Source organism: Zingiber officinale, chromosome 2A, assembly GCF_018446385.1.
Source record: "Zingiber officinale cultivar Zhangliang chromosome 2A, Zo_v1.1, whole genome shotgun sequence".
Lineage (NCBI taxonomy): Eukaryota > Viridiplantae > Streptophyta > Magnoliopsida > Zingiberales > Zingiberaceae > Zingiber > Zingiber officinale.
Window position 1 is genome coordinate 142,891,792 of NC_055988.1, and position 23,485 is coordinate 142,915,276.

Below are 23,485 nucleotides of genomic sequence, written 5' to 3' on the forward strand. Positions count from 1 at the left end.
TTTAGATTTTTGATAAATAACTATTTTTTAAAAAATAAACTATAGAAAAAATGATATTAAATATGCAAATATAAAAGCTATATTTATAGCTTATTTACTTAGAAAGACAGATTAAGAAGAGAGTCGAGATAAATTTCACCTCTTACAAACTTTGGACCAGGCCGGGTTCCCATTTTGGCCCGGTCCATTCATCGGCCCGTTCGCTGACCCATTGCGACATTGGTATTAGACGAAGGGCCGGCGAAGAACCGAAACCATCGACCGGCTTTTGAGCTGCTTCTCATCCCGAGCCTCGTGGGATTCAGTTTCAAATTCAATCAGGAGGGTCTGCGATCGGCGAGGGGAAGAGCACGGCGATGGAGTCGATTGAGGTGCTGGTGGCGCACATCCAGGGCTTGTCCAGGAGTCCCGACGAGGTCTCGCACCTCCACTCCCTGCTCAAGCAGTCCGAGGACGCTCTCCGCTCCCATGCAGCTCGACTCGCCCCCTTCCTCTCCCAGCTCGACCCATCCATCCACACCCTAGGCTACCTTTTCCTTCTGTGAGTGAACGCTGACCCTTTTTTGTCCTTCGCTTTATTTCCTCCGCCGAAAGCTACGCTCTTGTTCTTCCGTCTCTAGCTTCTTTTTTTGTATGTTTTTTTATTGATTTATTTTTGTTTTTAATGCGTATGTTTAATCACTTGGTGATCAGGCAGAAAGCGCTCGTTTGATCACGCGCTGACAACCATTGTTGAGAAATTTATCCTCCTCCCATCATATTTTTACATAAGACTGTACCAAAAAAAGAGAGTCTGAGTGGCTTCAGAAAGTCCCGGAGTTGTGAGAATATGCTAAAAAAATGAAAGAACTGTGAGATCGAAATAGAGGTAGTGTGCTATGTTTAGAATCAGTTGTGTTACTTAAGTTCGTGAATTTAGAAACTGCTGTCACATTGTGGCTTTAAATTGATTAGTGCAAAGAGGATTGAAATGATTCTAATCTTCAGACATTATAGTTATCCAGTTTGACAACTATTTATGCAGTTCGGCCTACTGCCAATCAAATAAATTATATATGCGTAGGACATAAAATTCTAGCAAATATGTACCAATCAACCATTATTTAGTTCAGTTCATGTACCTCCACATGCATCTGAAGGGTTCTTCCTGAATCAACTGAATAAGTTATAAATAGAGTCAGTATTTTTTCTTTTACTGGTCATCCATTCATTATGTACCATATGAGCTGGAAATGAAATCAATTTTCTTTCAACTGTAGCATTGGGGTTATCCTTTATATCTTTTTGCTGATAAGTGTTAGATGTCCTTTTCTGAAATTATTTTATTGTTGAACTGCACTTAAGAGTGCCAATTTGTATTGAGACAATTTCTTCCTGTATAAGTTTGCCTGTTGTTACTCTCTCTTTACTTGTAAACATGGTTCATGCCTGATTTTAATGTGCTTGTCTTGAAGGGAAGCATATTCATCTGGGTCAATCTCAGGGGAGGAGGCTTCCGGTTTTCTTTTGACTGTAGTGGAATTTATCAACTCATGCTCAGCAGAACAGATACAGCTTGCACCAGAAAAATGTATGATTTTTGACCTGTAAATAAGAACTAGTTTCTATGTTATAAATCTTATTTGTCTGAGGTAAGAATTGTATTTTCTCTGCAGTCATTTCTGTTTGTAAGAGTTTCAAGGATCAGGTTATGCAGCTTGGGGTTCCCATGCAAGGAATAGCTCCCTTGTGGATGGCTGTCCGTAAACTCCAAACTTCCACAGAGCAATTAACTACCTTACACTCGGATTATCTTCTTCTGTGTCTTCTAGCTAAGTGCTATAAAGCGGGACTAAGCATTCTGGATGATGACATCTTTGAGGTTGATCACCCGAGAGATCATTTCCTCTATTGCTACTATGGGTTAGTCATTCGATATGGTTTCATTGGCTGTCATTATTTTGTTGAGAATTATATAATAAATATTGAAAGTTATACCCTCTTTATCCATCTTATATAACACAAAATAAATCATGATTTTGTTGATCTACAATCAAATTATCTGAAATTTACATATTAAAGGGAATATGATCTGGAGGTTCACTTTCTGAAGCTATAGAATGTTAGAATTCAAGGAGCAATGGAAGGCAATTTATAGGATGCCCTTGTTGTCTTATGTGGTAGCCCTCCACTATCTACACATTCTTTATATTACTATTGTAGTTTCACCTTCAAAATGTCACGATATCATGTGGTATTTTGCTCACACAATAAGATCTGAGCAGCTGTAAAGATAGAGGATGAAGATCAAAGAACAGGTAGGAAAATGTGATCGGTATTCAAGAAATATGCTTGTTTTGGGAAAGTAGGTTCAGGGAATTGTTTAAGTATATGGAGTTGCACTCAGCCCTTTTTTTAAAACTCAATCAAGGCGTTGAACCTGTCAACCTGATGATTGCAGTTTTCTTGGTTCAAGAAATTTAAAATTCAATTCAGTCAGGATGCTGCAATTATTTAAACTGGACCTGGTTGGCCTCTAGTTAGACATGACACCTAATAGTTATGGGATAGTCTACAAGATAAAACTATTGGCTACTGATAATGGGAATACATTCTTGTTCATTTGATAAAAATTCATAATTCTTTTAGGATCAATAGCTAGATTAGTCATCTCAATAAAATAGCAAATTTCTTTTGTGGATTCACATGTTATCCAAAACTTAATCCCTAATATTTCCCATCACCTGCATAATGGTGGAAAATTGCCAATTTTCTAAGATTGGATGAAAAAGGTTGTGGTTGCATTAGGGGTGGACAACCAACATTAAAATTGTCTAAACTTGTCATAATTATTGTGTCATTTGCCACTTTTTAGTAAGTTTAGATCATCACTTTTTAGTGCTCAGGGGGCGTTCACCACTTGGATACCTCAATATGCACGAAGTAGGCTTGGAGGCCTCCTAAAATAGGCCCATCGTAGCAATTCTTGGATTTGATGTAAAAATAAGCAAGAGTTATCTTATTATTATAGGCCAAGATGGGTAAAGAAACTAACCCATAACTATAGGATAAGGTTAGCAGATGACATTATTAGGAGTAAAATAAATATATATGCTTACAATAAATACAAGTTTTAAACTTTGTTATATAGGAAAATTAAAATAAAAAATGTATCATACCAAATAAATACTATAAGAGTAAGGTTTTCAATAAGTTAAGAAATTTGGTGATAGAACTATTGTGCTATAGTTCACTTTAGGTAATGAGATTCCAAGTGTTAATGCTTATGCCCCTCAAGTAGGATTGAATGATCAAATAAAAATGAAGTTTCAGAGAATAAAGATGAATTGTTCATGGTATATTTATAATTGATAACAAGGATTAAGGTATTAAGATGTGTTGCTTGACATAGGTGGAATTTACCATTTTGCCTGTTGACTAATATTGAAACGTTTTGGCATCAACATTGGAGTAGCAACTTGCAGCATAAATAGAGAAGGTGAAAAGACAAAGAGGAATATCTTGGAGAGAGATGGGGAGGGGACGAGTTCCATGTGTTCAACGAGGGCCGGCTAGTCAAGAGAGATGGTAAATATAATTTCTAACCTTTTAAAAATACTATATTCAAATTAAATATCATTGAGTCTATCTTATACATAAATTCATGTCAAATCTTAATCTTAATCTTAATCACCATGTCTACGATGGGCTCTACCAAACCTAATTGACTTTCAGTTGAGCCTAGTTTACAATATTGGTTTGGTTTAGTTTAATTATTTATTTATTTTATTTAAATTAAAACTGGTTTAACTTTTGAGAGATAGTGTGAACAAGCGATAGAAAAATTAGGGTTGAATGGAATCGTGTTGAGCCTCTCTTCTCTTCCTTTGGTTCGAATGTCAAGGAACAATTATTTTTTGATATGGCGCTTTAATTACATAAAATTTATTTATTTAAGTTAAAAATAAATTATTTTTAATTCATTTATTGGAATATTATTGAAAATACATGATGGTTGCAATATCTGTGCAATGTCTATTTTTTTTTTAAAAAAAAAACTCTATCCAATCTAATTTGAAGGGATTTTTTTAAATTTAAATTTAATTTTATTGAAAAAATAAAAAAACCAGAATTTTTTAAAATTTTAATTAGACAAATCTTCAAGTTTTAATTTTTTTAAAAAGATTTTATACTTATAAAATTTAATAAATTTAATTACAAAATTGAAGATTTAATTTAGACCTAAAATAAAATATTTTTATGTCTCAAAATTTGAAAAATTTCGGATCTCTTTATTTTTTAAAAACTTTAGTAATTTTAGTCATGTATTTGAATTATTTCACTAAATCCAAGAGTTTTATTTAGGTCTATGAAATAAAATACAAAAAACGATGTTTAATGAGATTTGTCAGTTGTGCCAAATGTGCTCAGCACTAACTTAGGTGGAGGAGAAGCAAGCAAGATAGAGGAAGAGGAGAACGAAGAATAGGAATAGAGGAGAACTAGGCGAATGAGGCAGAGAAGAGGAGAATTGAGGTACATAAATGAAGGAAGAGGATAACGAGGTGGTAGAAGAGGAGTTAGTCATGTACTACAAAGAATCTTTGCCGCATTGAGAATACTTCATTGTACAACTTGTTTTGTCAGGGTACCAATCTCGGACCACATTACAAAAGTTGACTAACCTCATACTTCTAGCAGAATCATTGCTGACCTCATACCACATCACAAAAGCTTGATTGACCTCAGAGGAAGCTTCTAAGTGCATTGGATGTAATGTTCCTATGACTCTAGTCGTTCTGTGTGTTAATTTGCCTGTGGAACAAGATGTTTTGCCAGTTCCTATAACTGCATTCATTTAGTGAGATTCTAATCCATGGTGATGACTTTATAATGGTGGATTTATGAATTAGATATGGTGAGGTGGGAGCAAAATAAGGATCTCAGGGACAAACACACATATAGTGACTAGTGAGGGTCAAAAGCCAAGAAGTGACTATACCAAACATTCTTCTTGAGGCTAATTTGATCTCTTCACTTTAGTGGAAAGGAAAAAAAGAAGAGTTTTTACTTTCCTTAAAAAAAATCCTATTCTCTAGATCTCCATGGAATTATGTAAAAAAAAAAGGCTTGAATTGTACACTACATATGTCACTTTAAAATGAAAGGACTGGTCTCATAGTTCTTGGTGTGTGAAGTGGTGCTTCTTTTTCTAGGTTGTACCTAGACTGAAAGGAGTTGTCTTTGAGGTGGGGGTGGTGGGAGCAATATGAGGATTTGGGACAAGTGCATGAGATTTTTTCCACCAATAATTTTATTCTTGTTTAGTCAGAACTTAGGGATGTGGTTGCTGCCACCGTAACCTTTCCCCTTCAACCTATAACTTTCCTCAATAGAACTAATCAAATCCTGTTAATTAACTTGAATGATGCTAACTAAAGTTTAGATTCCATCTGAAGTTTTTAGAAAGCCTATTGAGGCGTTATATGGCTGAACATGTCACCTATAGCATGTGGCCTAACCACTACATAACACATGTTTTTTTCCAGATTCATATACAGTCAGTATTTTTTTTTAAAAAAAAATATTGATTATATTGAAATATTGTACAATTTAAAAAAATGTATAAATTTGCCTCTATAATATATCAAATTAATCAACCTAATCAATCATTGTAAAGAATATTTACAGCTATCTCTTTATAATTAAATTCATCGCCTTGAGTAATCCAATCTCTTTTAAGATATTTTGTATATAAGAATCTGAGCAATACAAATGTGACATACAACACAACATATAATAAATTAGGCTAATCAGCCATCACAGTTTAATTCACATAACAAAATAATTATTTATTGAGCTAAGCAATGCATATGAATTCCTTCTTTTTTTTTGTTTATTTGGCAAAATTAATTTAATCTAATCAATATGAACATTACTTGGAGTTTAGTAAGCTAGGATTTGTATAGCCTGTATGACTTTTTTGTGGGTTCTTGATGTGTAAGCTATGTGGCTGCCTTACCGGCTTAGGAGGCGGCCTTTTAAAATAAATGATTCCACTGCATTGCTGCAGGCGGTTGCATATATATGCTGATTCTGTCTTCTCTTTTTTCTGGTTGGATTTTTTGACATGTTATACTCAAGTTATGATTATTGAAATTTATTGCAACAGGGGAATGATAAACATTGGATTAAAGCGTTTTGAGAAAGCATTAGCGTGTCTTCATAATGTGCGTAAATGGTATAAGCAATCTGATATCTAACTGATTAAATAATTTATGGAGCAATGGGCATATTTGTCAGGTTGTTACTGCACCGATGACTACTCTAAATGCAATATGTGTTGAAGCATACAAAAAGTATATTTTGGTTTCACTCATCCTGAATGGACAGGTATGCTCTGTATTTTCTTTTTTTAGCCCCTTACTATGTTTTCTTGAATTATAATGCGCATCTGGCCCAATGAACCTTTGTGAAGTATGTAAGATTGTGGTAGATTACAAAACAATTTTTAAATCCTTAGCAAACATCTAGCATTTTGCTTAAATCTTGAGCAATAGATTGATTACTGGAACAAAAAGTGCTTTATATAGGATTCAGAAGAATGACTCTTGAAACCTCTTGCATTATTTGTTGAATGCTTGCTAGTATAGGTTGTTCGTTTTTCTGTAGTCATACATCTTTCCTTAATACCATAAGAAATGACATAGTTAATTCTTATTTAGCTTCTATGCAAAGTTTTTAGTATGCTCATTTTAAATTGAGTTCAAAATTGGGCAGGTTCCATCATTCCCAAAGTATACTTCTTCAGCCGCTCACAGAAATCTGAAGAATTATACTCAGGTTTGCATCAACTTCATAACTATTATTTCCTAAAAACGAAACTACATTTCTTCTGTATTATTTCCTAAAAAAAAAAAAAAAGGAGCAACCATTTGCAACACTATTGTTGAGGACAGTATTGTTCTATATCGTTGTCCTTTTTCTACAGTAGTTATCTCATCAAAACTTAATTCATTTTCTGCATAATACAACCTTTAGTTAGTCTCTTTCAATTATAACTCCTTGTCACAAGTTGGAATCTTTGGCCACTTTTGCTTGTGTGGATCGAGATGCAAAGGAAAGAAAAAGGAGAGAAGAAAAGAGGGTTGCTGTGTATTTGTGGAGATGAAGTTTGATGGAGATGAAGAGGCAATAGAAGGCAAGGGGTGAATGCATTTGCTAAGTAGTGGAAGCTCAAAGAAAGGAGGTCCTACTTGGCTGGCTACAATTGCAAGTGAGGCTCTGGTGCTTGTGGTAGCAAGGTGAATACGTGATCATTGAGTTTGTGGTGAATCTCAGGCTATGACAAGACTAAGCAATGACAGTCTCTCTTTCTCCTAGATAAGTGCTTTAAGAATTATGTTGGGATCAGTGGGAAGTCTAGATTGGTTGAGTTTTTCAGTTATCCTAATTTCACCAAATTTTAACCAAATTATGTCCAGTTTCTCAATTTGACCAAATTCAATTGATTCCATTAATTTCATAATAAAGTCAAACTATTTCTTTGAATCTCTAAGCTTTCCCTACATAGTTGATCATTGCAAGATGTTGATTTATCAGAATCAGATCAACCTTTGCCGATGCTAATTCAATTCAAGCGATCCATATCAGTATCAATGGATTTTCCAACCATGGAAGATCTTGGTTGTGTGAGTTAGAGTGGGTGTGTTTGCAACAAGCACCTGCGCCTCACTTGCAATTGCAGCCGGCTCATGTAGAATCTCCTTCTTTGAGTTCAACATCTTAGCAAAATGCATTTTCTCCTAGCCTTCTGTTGCAAATTCCTTTGAGTCTCTTTACTACATGATAAATCTTGCCTTTTTTTCAGATCCATGACCTACGTATGAACAAAAAAACCTCACACACACTCCACTTTAATTATTTATTGGTGGCATTCTCATTCATTTTTTTAAAAAAAGATACATGTAAATGGTGCATTCCATCCTTTTGAGTGTGCATACTTGAGTGGAGGAAGAGGAAAGAAAGGAAGAAAACTAGGGAGGAGGGAGGGGAAGGGAGAGGAGAGAACTTTTTCTTGTTTTGTCCTTGAAAATAGAGGAAAGAAGAGAAAATGCCAAATTAGATCTTTAATTTTGTTGTTCTTAAGAGCTATGTGGTTAAAGTAGTCCTTTCTCATCTAGTTGGAACCAAAACTAAGAAAGGAAGGCAAAATTATTCTCTTCTTCCTCCTTCCTTTTTCTTGGTTCCAAAATAGGCAAGGGATTCTTACTCCTTTCCTCTGTTTTTTCTCTCTTGCTTGTGCTTCAACCCTCGCATATAGACGTGCCCTTGAAGTTTTATTGGGGACTCAATGCTAGAAGAGGCTATTGCCTTTGAAAGTGGAACGAAGAAAGATTTAGTGCATATTTTATTTAAAAATTACAATAGAAAAAAAAAAGGAATATTGAAAGTACAATCACCTAATTGGTCCATTAAAACCTAAACCTTGTGGCAATTTCAATAACCGACTAGGTTCACATAATCCTTGTACAATCACCTCTTTAGAAAATTAGTTTTTTTTAACAAAAAAATTATCAATTACTTTTAGTTTTGGTATTTGATTAGTTTCTCTATAAAACCCTATATATATAATTCTACTACCGAGTATAACTAAATGCTTAATGAGCTTAGCCTCATGAGAACTAACATGAACAATGGAGAGAAAGACATAAAGAATATGTTGCTAAGTGGATAGAACAACAAAAACCAAACCTTTAACCTACTATGTGGGGTCGATATTCTCCTATGTCATTGGACTCGATCCTCTATTATATCATCATTTATATTTAAATAATTTTATCCTACTTCATCATTGCTAACCAAGTCTTCTTAGATTTCCCTTTTCCTCTATTAATGTGCGTATTTGTCATGGCCTCACATTGCATAACTAGACATTTATTGAACCCCTAAGTACATGCTTATACAATCTTAAATGTGTCTTTCAGAATTTTTCTAGAAATAGGGGCAACCTCAACTTGTTTTAATGTTGATAAGTATATTTTCTATATAGTTGGCAAAATGTGGATTAACTTAACAAGTAAGAAAGTCATAAAGAATATATCGATAAATGGGCAAAAGAAAAATGTTTCTTATATATTTGGAATAATTGTGTGGTACACAATTTATATCATAAAATACGTTACAATTCAAATGTAAATTGATAGTGCTATTGTATGCGAACTAGAAAGAAAAAGAATATTCAATTCAATAGGATTTCATATTAATCTTATTTTATATGATTTAAAACTAAAAAACTACTCAAAAGTTTAGTCTAATCAACTAAATATATATTTAACTCGTTAATAAATTAGATTAAACCTAATATATTGGAAATTAAGCTAGAAGAAGAAAAAATGATGAATCTTATATTATATGATAAGTATAAAGGTCGAACAAAGTGGAACCTTGAAGTAAACAATAACAAAATAGAAAAAAAAATCTTGTCATGCCGAGTTAGAAAGTCGAAGATAGCCAAGGTTATCAGGATTGAAATCCTGTCAAAGACAAAGAACGAGAAGAGGTCTCTAGGTCTTAAAATTTTAACGAGAAGAGGTCTCTAGGTCTTAAAATTTTATTAAAATATTTTAGGTACCCTTGTTCCCTAGCTTTATGAATGCTATTATTTGCCTTTTGCTTAGTTTGGCATAGTAAAGGATACATCTCCTACTGCAATATAGTATATGAGAGATGATGTAGATATTAGTTATAAGAACCTTAAAACCAAATCCTCTTATATGAGAACCCACTTAGGCTCATGAGAACTAACTTTAAAAATTAAGAAAGTCACAAAGAATATGCTTATAAATTGACAAAAGAAAAATATTTCCTATACATATATCATCAATCTGTTATAATATTATCCTAGCTTGCATCATTGTCCATAACACAATCTATCATCTTATGTCTAGAGGAAAAGCATGCTTTTTTTTTTATGAATACCATGTTGATTAGGATATCGCATGTTAGACCCTATTAAGTTGGTAAAATTTGGGATGTCAATTCGGGTGGGTTGGGTGAGTTCGAGTCAGGTTGAAGCAAAGATTTTACAAAAAAAAAAAAAAATCCCAATCCGACCTGAACCCGAAACACAACTTGAAAACCCTAAACCCGAATAACCCGATTAAAAATGACTTTTTTTTTTTTTGCTATTTTTCCTATAATTCTTCACTTTTATCAAATGCTTCATGATTATCATACTAACTTTGATATTGATATATATGATTTTCAAAATAAAATTTGATTTAATCTAAAAAAAACCACTAAACTCTAAATTCAGGTCAACCTGAACCCAACTCGAAACTAACACAACTCAAAAACCCCCCAACTCGAACTTGACCCAAAAACCTCCAACCCAAAACCAATATTTTTGGGTCGATTTGGTTAGGTTGGTGGATCGGGTTTATTTTTGACACCCCTAGATAAAGTTGATTAGTTAACTATTTATTGCTAAATCTGATATTATTTTTATTTTGCTCTCATACCATTTTAAGATGATTCCTAACCACTTATCCTAAAAGCTCGAGATATTAGAAAAGAGTCCAATTTATATATTTATATTATTAATGGATCCAAGGAACTTATTTTTAGTGACTAATCAAATCCAAGTCATTCTTTAATTGGATACATGACCAAGAAGATTATTCTATTTATCTATTATGACATCACCAACCACCAACACAAATATGTTTGTCTAAAACAATAATGACTGAGTCACTAATAATTTTGATAAAGTGTTCAAATAAAATTAGAATGAATTAGATAAGAAACTATTAAATTTTGGTCGAATATGAGTGTAGAGTTATAGAGGAATAATCTAAGATTGATACCAATTTTAAAATTTGCATAAGCATTAAAACACTATGGACCCTTATTTAATTGATCAATGAACTTATATTAAAAAGTTATAGCGATGTTGCACTATTTTTTATTTGCTTCTATTGAGGAAGCTAAGAATGAAATTTTTGAACGATTATATAAAAAATTAGATACAAAAGAAGGAGAGAGAGACATTTATAAAATAGTTCAAGAGAGAGACAGGAAGACAAGAAATTTTATCCAAATAAAATGTATTAAAGATGAATGTAACAGGGTACTAGTAAATAATGGAGAAATAAAAGAGCGGTGGAAGAGGTATTTTTATTAACTTTTTAATGAAGGTTTAGGTGACCAACTTACCAAATGTAATTTAAGTAGGTCAAATGAGTATAGAAATTTAATTTTTTTTCATTGAATTCAAACTTCAGAAGTAGAGCAGTTAATTTGGGTTAGGCCCGTTGGGTTGGTCAACCCCGTTAAATAATTTAAGCGGGTTGGGTTGGAATTTTATTAACCCAAACCTGTCGCAGGACGACCCGCCTAGGCCCTCGGCCCACGCCAGTTGGCTCGCGACGAGTTTGGGTTGGCCTGCGGATTGAGAAATAAGAACACCTAATGAACGATTCTAGGGATGACAATTTCACCCGAACCTGATAGAGGATCCGATATCCGACCTGAATGGAGGAGGGTATGAAAGGACATCAATACCTGATACCTGACCCGAATACCTGATTAGATAATATATATACATATATTGAAGAAAGTTTTCTTTTCCAAAAATTAACTTACTATTTTTGTTGATATTAAGAGGAGATTATATAGATGTTTAATCTATTTTTTTTAATTTTCTATATATATATATATATATATATATATATTTTAATAGGTTGTTAATTTTAATATATTTTTGTTGAATGATAATAGTTGGATAGAAAGAAGAAAAATTATAAGTATAGAAGATACCCGATTCTTTAATGGGTATGGGTATACCTATCGAAGATCCTATACCCGATGGGTATGGGGACGGAGGATATTGAATCCGACCCATTGCCATCCCTAGACGATTCCACCATCGATCCACTTTTGGTGAACATCTCTAGCAAGGATACATGGCAACTTGGCAAGTGAGTTTCAAGATCAACAAAGCAAAACAATAAGGAATAGATGGAAATGCTACAATCACTCGAGGCATTTGAATAAGTCTGTTAATCCTTCATGTACGTCTTTATTTTCAAGGGCCAAAACAAAATCTAGAAAGCTTTCGAAGTCCATCTCATGAGTATTACCCCCTCCAGCTTTACTTCAGCGTACATGCTCATCAAAGACTTTGTACATAAGCAAACAAAGAAGAGACTTCAGGTTGTGCATGCTGTTATGATACATTTCCTATTGAATAGAATTTTTTTATCATGGCATTCTAGGTTCTTAAAAGCAGTGAGTGTTTTTAAAACATAAAAAATGATAGCGTCCTATGCTGCACAGAATATGTTCCTATTGTATGGAATTACTAATCTAGCTAAAGAACAACATAGTGGTAGCATTAGGTGTCATGAAGGAAGTTCACATGAAAAATGGCCGACTTGTGGGCTCTCTACTCGTTTTTATTTTTTAAAATTTTTAATGGGCCCGTGGGTTGGTCTGCCTAACCCGCAACCCGTCTTGGATTGGATTGGATTGGATTGGGTTGGTGATTTTTCAATCCGTCGAGATGACAGGTTGGCTCGCCTCGTCTCGCTAAATGGCTAGCCCATCATGAGCCGACCTGCCCCGTCACGGATTGACTCGTCTAACAGCTCTATTCAGAAGTAGAACCAGTTTTAAATGGGATGCACAATGGAAAGACTGTTAGACTGATATTCCGATAGAGGTATAAAAGTGCTTAAGGAAAGGTATTGAATGACTTACAAAATTATTTAATATGATATTGAAAATGAAAAAAATGTTTGATCAATAAAGTGTTAGTACTCTAGTTCCCTTATATAAGAATAAGAGAGACGTATAAAATTATATAGGGCTATTAAACTAATGAGCTATACTATGAAATATTGGGGAAAAAGTAATAGAAAAAAATTTAAAAAGACCACGGTACTGAAAATCAATTTAGGTTCATACTTGGAAGGTCGATAATAGAATCTATACATCTTCTTAGACAACTAATTGAAAAATATCTAGAGCAAAAATAAGATCTACACTATTCACTTAGAAAAAGCCTACGATAGAGTCCTAACAGAAATTATATGGAGAATTCTAGAAAAGAGAGGTGTTAGCGTAACATATACTAAAGTAATTAAGGATATGTACGAGTATATAACGACCAGAGTAAGACTTCATGTCGAGTAAATGTAGCATTTCCAATAAAGATAGGGTTACATCAAGGATTAACTCTAAGTCCCTATCTTTTTATACTAATTATGGATAAACTCACTACACACATTCAAGACAGTACCGTGATGCATGTTGTTTGCAGATGATATTGTTTTGGTAGATGAAACACATGAAAGAGTAAATGTTACATTAGAATCTTGGCGGGAAATACTAGAAGGGAATGTTTTAGACTTAGTAGAATAAAGACAAAATATATAAAATTTAAGTTTAGCAATATTAGACATAATGTGACAATTGTTACGATAGGAGATGATGAGTTGTTTGGAACCAAGAGCTTTAAATATTTAGGATTAATTTTACAAAATGATGGAGGGATTGAGAGAGATATTTTACATAGAATACAAGCAGGATGATTGTAATGGAGGAGAGCGTCGGGTGTCTTATGTGACCGTAAAGTGTCTCTAAAACTTAAAGGAAAGTTCTACAAAACCACAGTTAGACTTGCTATGTTATATGGAGTTGGATGTTGGACTATGACTCGAGCACATGAGCAGAAGATGAAAGTTGTAGAGATGAGGATATTAAGATGGATGTGTGGACATACGAGGATGGACAAAATAAGAAATGAGAGCATTCGAGAGAAAGTCGAAGTTGCATCTATTGAGGGAAAACTCTGAGAGACATGTTTAAGATGGTACGAGCATGTACTTAGACGACCAATAAATGCTCCAATTATGTGGCATAAAACTATAATAAACACACATATCAAACGAAGAAGAGGAAGACCAAAAAAGACTTAGTTAGTAATAATAAAATAAGATAAAATTTATTTAAAGTATAGATGATGATATAGTAGGAGATAGAGCTCAATGGTGTAAAAGGATCCATATATCCGACCCCACCTCGTGGGATAAGGCTTGGTTGTTGTTGTTGTTGTTGTTGTTGTAACATATTGCCACAAGGTGTGAATACAACCTTAACGACAACAAATTTTATCATAAGGAGAGAATGAATATTAAAGCACAGAATCCATCAAACCCAAAACACAAACCCAAGTTACAAAGAAGGATAGGATCCAAATATAACATCAACTTTACTACCACATAAGGGACAGGAGAGCAGGAGGAAGGGAGAGATGAACAGAGGAGGGGGGAGTGTGATCCACCCAATTTGTTTAAGGAAAGAGGACAAGCAAAAAGAATGGAAGAATCAAACTGACAATATTAAGTATCTTCCTCACTTTCCTTGCACTCATATATTAGTGTGCATTGATCAACACCCTCCCTTCCTTAATTCCTGTTTTAGCCCCTTCTCGACCTTGCTTGAAAGCATTTGTTGATCTGCCCTGCTTGCGCTTGTGCCTCATTGGCCTCGTTGAAGTCTGTGACTTACCTAAGAACCTTGTCAACATTGTTCTAAGTTCTTGTTGACCTCCACTACTGTGCCTTAGCCATCGTCAATCTCCCTCATTGTGGCACCTAAGCCTTTGTCGAACTCCCTTGTCAATACTTGCAGAATAATGAAAATTATGAAATTACTTGTCTTCCTTGCTATCCTTTCCCTTACATGTCACTTGCAGGTTACCAACTACCCTCCCTCCCATGCCCGTCGCTCAAGCTCACATCTACCTCGCACGAATCCTTGTCAACCTCATCCATATGCACTTGAGCCCTTATCAACCTTGCATGAGCGCTTGTCACTCTCCTATGCTCGCTCTGAAGCTCCCATCAACCTCGTCTCACACTCATCGACCTTGCTTGAGCCCTTCTCGACCTTGCTTGAAAGCATTTGTTGATCTGCCTTGCTTGCGCTTGTGCCTCATTGGCCTCGTTGAAGTCCGTGACTTTCCTAAGAACCTTGTCAACATTGTTCTAAGTTCTTGTTGACCTCCACTATTGTGCCTTAGCCATCGTCAATCTCCCTCATCGTGGCACCTAAGCCTTTGTCGAACTCCCTTGTCAATACTTGTAGAATAATGAAAATTATGAAATTACTTGTCTTCCTTACTCACCTTTTACATGTCACTTGCAGGTTGCCAACTACCCTCCGTCCCATGCCCGTTGCTCAAGCTCACATCTACCTCGCATGAATCCTTGTCAACCTCATCCATATGCACTTGAGCCCTTATCAACCTTGCATCAGCCCTTGTCAATCTCCTTTGCTCGCTCCGAAGCTCCCATCAACCTTGTCTCACACTCATGCCATCACGGATCTCATGCAAGCTCACATATCCTGGAAATTGTTTTCCTAGAAGTATGAATGGCACTGTTATATTTTAGCAGGGTAAATAGAGGAGACAAACTTCAACTTAGTGATCTCCTCTTTTAGGAGACGAAACACAACCTTTTTATACAGCCAAACCTTAATAGAGTCCAAAATTTGACTTTTAATGTCTCGTAGTTTGTTTTCTTGTCTATTGATGTCCATTAGACAGATAGTTCTATTGAGCATATATTAGAGACATGTTGATATATTGATTATTATAAACTACATGTTAATGCAGTAGACTATACTATTGCATTCATAAAACCAAGTAATCACATAAAAACTCTGATGTTTGTTGTCTTCTTTATTAAGTCAGATTAACTTAAAATAAAAACTGGTTTTAATGCTTATTTATTAAACCTACCAATTACTTTTAAACAATAGTTTAATTTTCGACATGGAAAATATGCTATCTTATGGGGAGAAATTTTGAAACATATTTTACACTCCGTCTTTGCATGTTGACTTGTACTAAATGTAAGCCCATGTATTCCCATTATGCTGTTTATTAATACATGGACTTGCAATTGTTGATGCTGATAAAATGGCTCTTAGGAAGCTGTTTATTGCACTCTTGGATTTAGTTTGTAAAAGTTTGGTCGAATCTCAGCAATTGTGAATTTATTTTTGCAGCCTTACGTTGATCTTGCTAATTTCTATGCCAGTGGGAAATTTTCCGAATTAGAGGCCTGCATCCAAACGAACCAGGAGAAATTTCTATCTGTAAGTTATTTAAGTATTTCTGTTGTTATGTTTGAAACTGATAATTTTATATTCCCGTCTAACTCAGGTTTGTGTATATATAGTTATGCACAAATTTCAAACTTTATTTGTTTGTTCATTTTCTATTGGCATGAAATAAATTAATTCCATTTACACTAGTAATGGTTGATAACAAGGTAATAATTAAAAGTTATTTTACAATATGTTTAAACTAATATCTTATTTTTCAGGACAGCAATCTTGGTTTAGTAAAACAAGTATTATCTTCCCTGTACAAGCGCAACATCCAGAGACTGACACAAACTTACTTGACCTTGTCACTCCAAGATATAGCAAATGTTGCTCAATTGAACAACCCTAAAGAAGCTGAGATGCACGTACTCCAGATGGTAAGTTTGGGCATAGTTGTTCCTATCATAAGTTGATGTGTCAGTTACCAGTTAATAATGACAAAACTTTGCATAATGATGTCAGATCCAGGATGGAGAGATATTTGCTACTATTAACCAAAAGGATGGAATGGTGAGCTTTCATGAGGATCCTGAGCAATACAAAAGTTGCGGAATGACAGAGCACATTGATTTTTCAATCCAAAGGTATAGTTTCGTGAACTTCCACTTCATATTTGACTTGTTTCAATTTCCAAATTTCATGACCACTATATTGACCAGTGCCTTTTATAACATGCTTCAGAACCTTTGACTCCGCTTCTGTTATTGATTTCCACTCTTCTGTTTCATAGTTGTGAAAAGCACGTGCTTGGCTGCGCCTAGGCGCAAGGCGTAGCCAAGCATGCCATTTGCACCTGGGCAATGATCTAGGCTACTTGAATGAAGCGATCTTAAGTGCACGCCTTTTGAAAAGTTAAAGCGCGATTTCCCTTGCCTTATTGAAGTTAAAAAAAAAAAAAATTAAAGCCCAACCCATACCTTTAATTACCCTTTAAATTAATTAGATTGTATTAACTTGCATGCATGCAACATATTTTTTTGCGTGACTCTTCCTCTCTTCTAGAAAATGAACATCAACCTCTCTTAGTTCCTTGCAAACTTATTTCATTGATTTTCTCTCTGCGTGACTCTTTCTCTCCCTTAAAAAATCAGCATCAACCTCCTCTCCCCTCTCACTTATTTCACTGATTTTCTCAATGAAAATCAGCACCACTGTGGCTGCTGAGAAATCAATTTTCAAAAATCAGCACCACTCTGATGGTGTTTTTCAAAAATTGTATTTTGAAAATCAGTAGCACAGAGAAATCGGTGAAATAGTTTGTGAATTTGAATACTAGTGATTTTATATTTATATTATTGTTTAATAGTTTATGAAATATTTGAATTTTGTTAGTGAAATATTTTGGCAGAAATTCTCTATATATGTTTGAATTGTAAAAATTTATATCCAGAGCGTCTTACTTTAGTAAAGCATGGGCTTTACCTTACGCCTAACGCCTCAGGCCCCACAACATCTATGCACTTTTGGTCGCCTTACGCCTTAAATAACTATTGGTCGCCTTACGCCTTAAATAACTATGTTGTGTTGCTATTGTACCTTTAACTTTTTTACTGGGATTTCAGTTTTTGTCTTCTATGCCTTACTCTCTCTGAAAGCAGCTGAACAAAAACCTATTAAGGTTGACGAAAGTCAGCAGAAACAGGGTAATGAGAATTGAAATAATCTGAAACCGAAGTGAGTGATAAAAATATAAAATATAGTAATTCTAAGGCATACCTATTCTTATGCCTCGATTTCAAATAAAATTAGGCGTTTTAACAGAATAAGTAAACATTTTCTGTAAGTCTATAAATACATGTAATTATCTTTATGAAATTCATTGCAAAATGATATTTTGTTTCCATACTATATCCGAGCCCCTTTTCTAGATTAGGTTTTCTAAAAGTGGTATTCCTCTCTGGGGAGTTCCATATTAGTTACATTTTCTCTATTTTTCTTTTCTCTTATCCAGTCATGTATATGCATTGCATGGAGTAGAGCACTGCTATGACTAACACGTGCTTGCAGAAGTCATTTCCCGTGCCATACCAACCACACGTTGCTGATGTGTTACCAATCACACATGCATGACAATGTTGACAGATAATTGCTATTTTTAATTTCTTGTTCTACTTTAATTGCTCCAATGTAGGAGGAATTTTCATGTACTTCTCACTCAAGTAGGGAAATTGATCTATATCGTTGTCTGAAGTGCCTTCAGTAGTTGATCTTTCATCAAGCAGAGAAACAATCAACATTGATCAGCTAAAGTGCTTCCATTGCCGCTATCTTGGTGTCTTTTTGATAAAACCTTCAAATACTATATTTCCGTTGAGATCTTTTTCCTTGTTTGTGTAACAAGCTAAACATAGGTATTATTTATGCTCTTAACTTGAGGAAGAAGAAGTGTTAGATAATAATTAAATTATAATATAGTCTAAGGTAAAATTAGTTATCTTGATTCATGTTTAAAGATTTTATGGAGTCTATAAATACATGGAATTGCCCTTTATGAAAGACATTGCAATGCAATATTTTATTTCCACACACTTTCTATAATTAGGTCCTGGATCATGAGTTGATGGTTTTACATCATTAGTTTGCTTTGAATCCATAGGGAAGCGACCTAATGGATATGAGCATGATTAATGATAGAAAATATTGAGGACCTAGCAAAGAATTGTTGGTTTTGATGGAATTTGAGAAGCTAGTAGTTACCACTGGCTTTCATGGTTTAGTTAAGGGCATTAGTTTGGACAGGTGGATAGTGCACATCACATTATGCATATAGTGGAAAAGTATCTAAAATCTAGCAAAATGGCAAATGAGATACTTCTCTCCTGCCTTACAACATATCAGTCCAACCTATTCTTTGTTTGTCAATGCTCTCTCATGTAGCCATGACAATCAGTTTGTATTACTTGTGTATCCATTGAATGTGTCCATTACTACTGGTGATTACAGAGCCTCTGATGACTCAATGAGTGATTATGTTATGTAAAAATGCATTGGTAGGAGAGCATTCTGCTTTAGAGTGAAACACCCAAAATACATTGGTAGGGAGCATTCTGTTTTAGAGCAAAGCACCCACACAAGTAGGTGTGGACGAAGTAGATTCATCAGAAAACCTTTAAAGCTAGGGTAAAAAAAAGAGAGGAGAATTTCTATTGTCTACTTTTCTTTTTATTAGGTTGATGCGACCTCATCCTAGTATATTCATGTTGACATTTGCATCTCATTCTGACATATATTGCACAAACTGATGTGAAAGTTTAGGATTGAGTCATGTAAGGTGACCTTGTATATTCTGTTATTTTTAGGATATTTCCTTAAATAAAGTCAATAAAATACTATTCAAGTTAAACACGTCTTTTTTATCCTCGCAGTCAACCTAACTGCAAATTTGAGATTCCGGGAAAAGTTAAGATTTTGCTATAATTTTCATATTTAGGTACATCCAAGTTATCAATCAAATTGAATTAATTTGAACCAATTGGTGAACCATTTTGGATCACATCTGTAACAGTGGCATTCAAGTTTGTTTGGATCAAAGAATATTATACTGTTGGATTTAGATATACATCAATTCCTTCAGCAGGATTTAGAATTTGAGGACTAAAACAATAAAAGGTTCCCTATGTTTCATCATTTACCTATTACCGAAGCAATTTCATTCAATAAAAAATATGAATCAATCGAAGTGCAATGTCAAAATTGGCTCTTAGATGACATAATATATCAGTTTGTATTAAATTTGATTAATTAATTATATTATGGACTAATAAGAAAATTTTAGAAAAGAAAATGGTGTGCACATAGAGTTATCGATCAAATATAAACTTCTAGAAGCAGGGTGTTGTATTTAATTTACCTTTTTAAAACTTATTGTGTTATTGCCGGAGGTTGGATTGTCGAGCCTAATGAAGTTGATTGGGTAGTTCTCTCAATCTGTACAGCTTGTTACACATTATGACTCAATAAAGCATGAAAACATCTTAGATTATTTTTCCCTAAATAGTTTTGTTTCTTTGAATGCCTTGTCTGGTGCTTCCTTTGTTTTAACCACACTATTGGTGTTGAGTTTAAACTTAAACCATCCTAATATGCACAGTTTTTTAAAATGCTTAGTTGTGAATTGGCTCCTCCCACACGAGGTGGTGTTCATTTAGTATGATCTTTGAGGTTGTGTTTCCTACACTGGAAGGGCCATCAGAGGGAAATGTGCATGGGGAAGGGCTTGCCCAAGTGCCGTTTATTGCTGTTTCCTTATTTCCAGAGTGGAGACAATATTTGGCATGATTTTGACAGGAAATTCTGGTCAGCAATTTTTTTTCCCTGCTGCCTTACTGCTGCTATTGCCTTCTCCACAGTGAACTGACAATTGGGATTCCTGGGCCATAATGTTGAAATATTATATTTATGGCTAGAATTTTTGACTTCCTTAGCAATTTATTTGACATGCAACTTCTCCCTAGAAGACTTATTTGCAACATAGTAATTGATAACTTTGTTTCGAAAGAGTGACACTTTAGTATTAAGATTATTGGTAAAGAAGTAATTTAGTATCATCATTTTTTTCCTTTCATTTTTGACAGAGTAAACATAGAACATCTTTAAATGAAAACTTCTTAACTTGTGTTGTTTGTGAATCAAATTTCCCCTTCATGTTGAAAACCTTTTTTTTTTTTTCATTTTGTGTATCACGTCCCTGGTATTATACTACAATTGTTCATATATGCACAAACTAAACTAAATTACCATTTATTGTTTCTCTTACATTTGCATTCTTGCTTGCTTACTTCTGTAATTCAGTAAATGACCATTTTGTATCTCCTTGTCTCTGACGTGGTTTAGGTGCCTCCTCTTTATCATCTTGTTCCCCACTAGCACCATTTTCCACAGTTTCTGTGGTACCTTTTCGCTATCATTGTCACCAGACATCCTGATTCATTTTCTTGAATTGCAGGTTAATGGCATTGTCAAAGAAGTTGAGCTCCTTGGATGACAATCTTTCATGTGATCCCCAATACTTGTCAAAGGTGAGTTAAATGAATATGTTCCCTCTCATCACTAATCCATTAAAGCTAATCAAAACTTCATGATAATGCAGGTTGGGAAAGAAAGGCAGAAATTTGATTTCGATGAGTTCGATTCTGTTTCTCACAAATTTATGTGAACCTCAGCTGCAGGATCAATGGCAGGGAAGTTTCTGTTGCCAATGCTTTATCTTGTCCAATAGGAATCATCTTGTCTAGTCTTCTCATCCAAAGGAGTTTCCAAACAGTGTCGGATGACTTTGTTTTTGAACCATTTTATGTGCATCATCATCATAATTGTTCTTTCGAGTAATCTGAGGACGCCAAATTTGACAGCTGTGATGTGCTTGTTTTACAGTTTGCCCGCTCTTTTACAGATTTGTGAAGTTATCGTTTTGCGAGGGCGAGTTACTTTTATAGTTTTCTTTGGACTGATTTTATCGATGATTTCTCGATAGTTTAGTTTCAACAAATACAGTGATCATTTGAGAATTATTTGTTATGAACCGGTAAAAATATTATTGCAAACAGTTGTTCATTGCCACAGTTTTTGTAGTCTTTGAAGAGGATCTAATGCTGTTACAGGGGAATTTATGAACATCAGACATTCTTTCCAGTAGAACTATTATCACAAGTAACAATATAACGTAAATTAAATGCCTCCCGGTTATGATGTAGCGGTCCAGGCTATCCAACGGTTAACTAGACATCAAAATTCTCAACCGCGGTGCATTGTATAATTTTTTTTTTCAAAGGGATGATAAGTTTAAAAATGTTAACCGTTTGTATAGGTCATCATGAGTATTTTCTAATTTATTTTAATGGTGGATGATATTTTTTTATAAAATTTTATCAGTTACTTTCATGATTAGCCCGATATTTAGATTATTGAAAAAAAAACGTCCATTAAAGAATGAGTATAAAAGTAATCATAGATTCCTAGGAATGTTTCTGACAAGGGTAGGATAATCAACATGCATATAATTTTACTAAAATTATCTTGATGAGGCATTTTCAGAGTGTAAAATAGTTGTGCTTGATTTAAGAAAAATTTAATAAAATAGATGTTTTTGAAAAAAAAAAGTAAATCAGGTGCTATCAAAATTAAATCGGCAAAATTAATTTTATATATAATTTTCATGTCACAAAGTTAATTTTATATATAATTTTCATGTCTAACAAATTTTATTTCCATTCTATGCATGTAAAATTTATTTCCTTCAATTTCCTCATGCAAATATCGTTATCTAATCGACTCTCATATTTTTTAAGTACAAAAAGTCTAAAAATGAGTATAATTCCTCTTAAGTTCAACACTTTAAACTAGAATCAAATATATTTTATATCAAAATTATCTCTCATATTTTTTAGGTATAAAAGTTTAAAAATAGGTATAATTCCTGTTAAATTCAGTACTTTAAACTAGAATCGACTATATTTTATATCAAATTGAGCATGACTTTCTAATTGCTCCTCAGATTTTTTAGGTATAAAAAAAAATTTAAAATGAGTATAATTATTATTAAATTTAGCACTTTAAACTAGAATTGAGTACATTTTCTATCAAAATTCTCCTCATATTTTTAAAGTACAAAAAATCTAAAAATGAGTATAATTTTCGTTAAATTCAGCACTTTAAACTAGAATCGAGTATATTTTCTATCAAATTGAGTACGATTTTTTTCCTACTTTATAATTCCTCCTAAATTCAGCATCATTTAAAGAAAATCTAACATATTTTCCATCCAATTGAGTATCATTTAAAGAAAATTTAGTACATTTTCCATCCAATTGAGGTGGAAAAAGAGTCGTGCTCAATTTGATAGAAGATATATTAAATTCTAGTTTAATGTGCTAAATTTAATAAGAATTATACTTATTTTTGCAGTTTTTATACCAAAAAATATTAGAGGTAATTAGGTAAATTAATGTCTATTATATTTGACTGAGGAATAAAAATAAAGATTTTTATCAATAGGAACTCTATACAAAATTTTGTTTCTGATTAGAGACTGAAGTGCATTTTCCCAAACTAAATTAAGAACATGTCATTCTTAAAACTCTAAAAAAAAATATTGTAGCAATTATTTATAGGAGGTCAATAAAAAATTATAAATAAATATTTTTATTTGTAATGTAACATAAAATCACATATAACAAAACTTAGGATAACATGATCATACATATAAAAAAGATAATGAACCTAATTATTTTTCAGATTTTTGTTGCAAGTATCTACGATGTTATTATTAGGATGGTTTCGACCATTCGAGAAGAGGGAAATATTAGGTCTCCCAAGCATTGTACTA

The 23,485-nt window shown here is 33.7% G+C and overlaps 1 protein-coding gene across 3 annotated transcripts; it reads left to right on the top strand.

Annotated features, from left to right (window-relative positions):
* The first annotated feature begins 259 nt into the window (after positions 1–259).
* On the top strand, positions 260–21,511 carry LOC122042479 (COP9 signalosome complex subunit 3-like). Of its 3 annotated transcripts, none has more exons than XM_042602623.1 (12): positions 260–541; positions 1,455–1,570; positions 1,656–1,902; positions 6,152–6,209; positions 6,283–6,372; positions 6,760–6,822; positions 15,193–15,414; positions 16,060–16,149; positions 16,380–16,538; positions 16,624–16,745; positions 21,107–21,179; positions 21,251–21,511. In XM_042602623.1, exons 1-12 carry the CDS (start codon positions 357–359, stop codon positions 21,314–21,316), a joined length of 1,491 nt encoding a protein of 496 aa, XP_042458557.1. In that variant the 5' UTR covers positions 260–356; the 3' UTR covers positions 21,317–21,511. The 3 variants fall into 3 exon arrangements, with proteins under 3 accessions (XP_042458557.1, XP_042458558.1, XP_042458559.1); XM_042602624.1 differs by having other exon boundaries at positions 15,193–15,378; XM_042602625.1 differs by lacking the exon at positions 15,193–15,414.
* The last annotated feature ends 1,974 nt before the right edge of the window (positions 21,512–23,485 follow it).

What these genes read in the sequence shown, in the direction of transcription:
- LOC122042479 (XM_042602623.1), top strand. Translation starts at nt 357, where the DNA reads ATGGAGTCGATTGAGGTGCTGGTGGCGCACATCCAGGGCTTGTCCAGG. An exon ending in CTAGGCTACCTTTTCCTTCT is followed by an intron (nt 542 to 1,454) that starts GTGAGTGAACGC and finishes CTTGTCTTGAAG; the next exon opens with GGAAGCATATTCATCTGGGT. An exon ending in TGGAAATTGTTTTCCTAGAA is followed by an intron (nt 15,415 to 16,059) that starts GTATGAATGGCA and finishes TTATTTTTGCAG; the next exon opens with CCTTACGTTGATCTTGCTAA.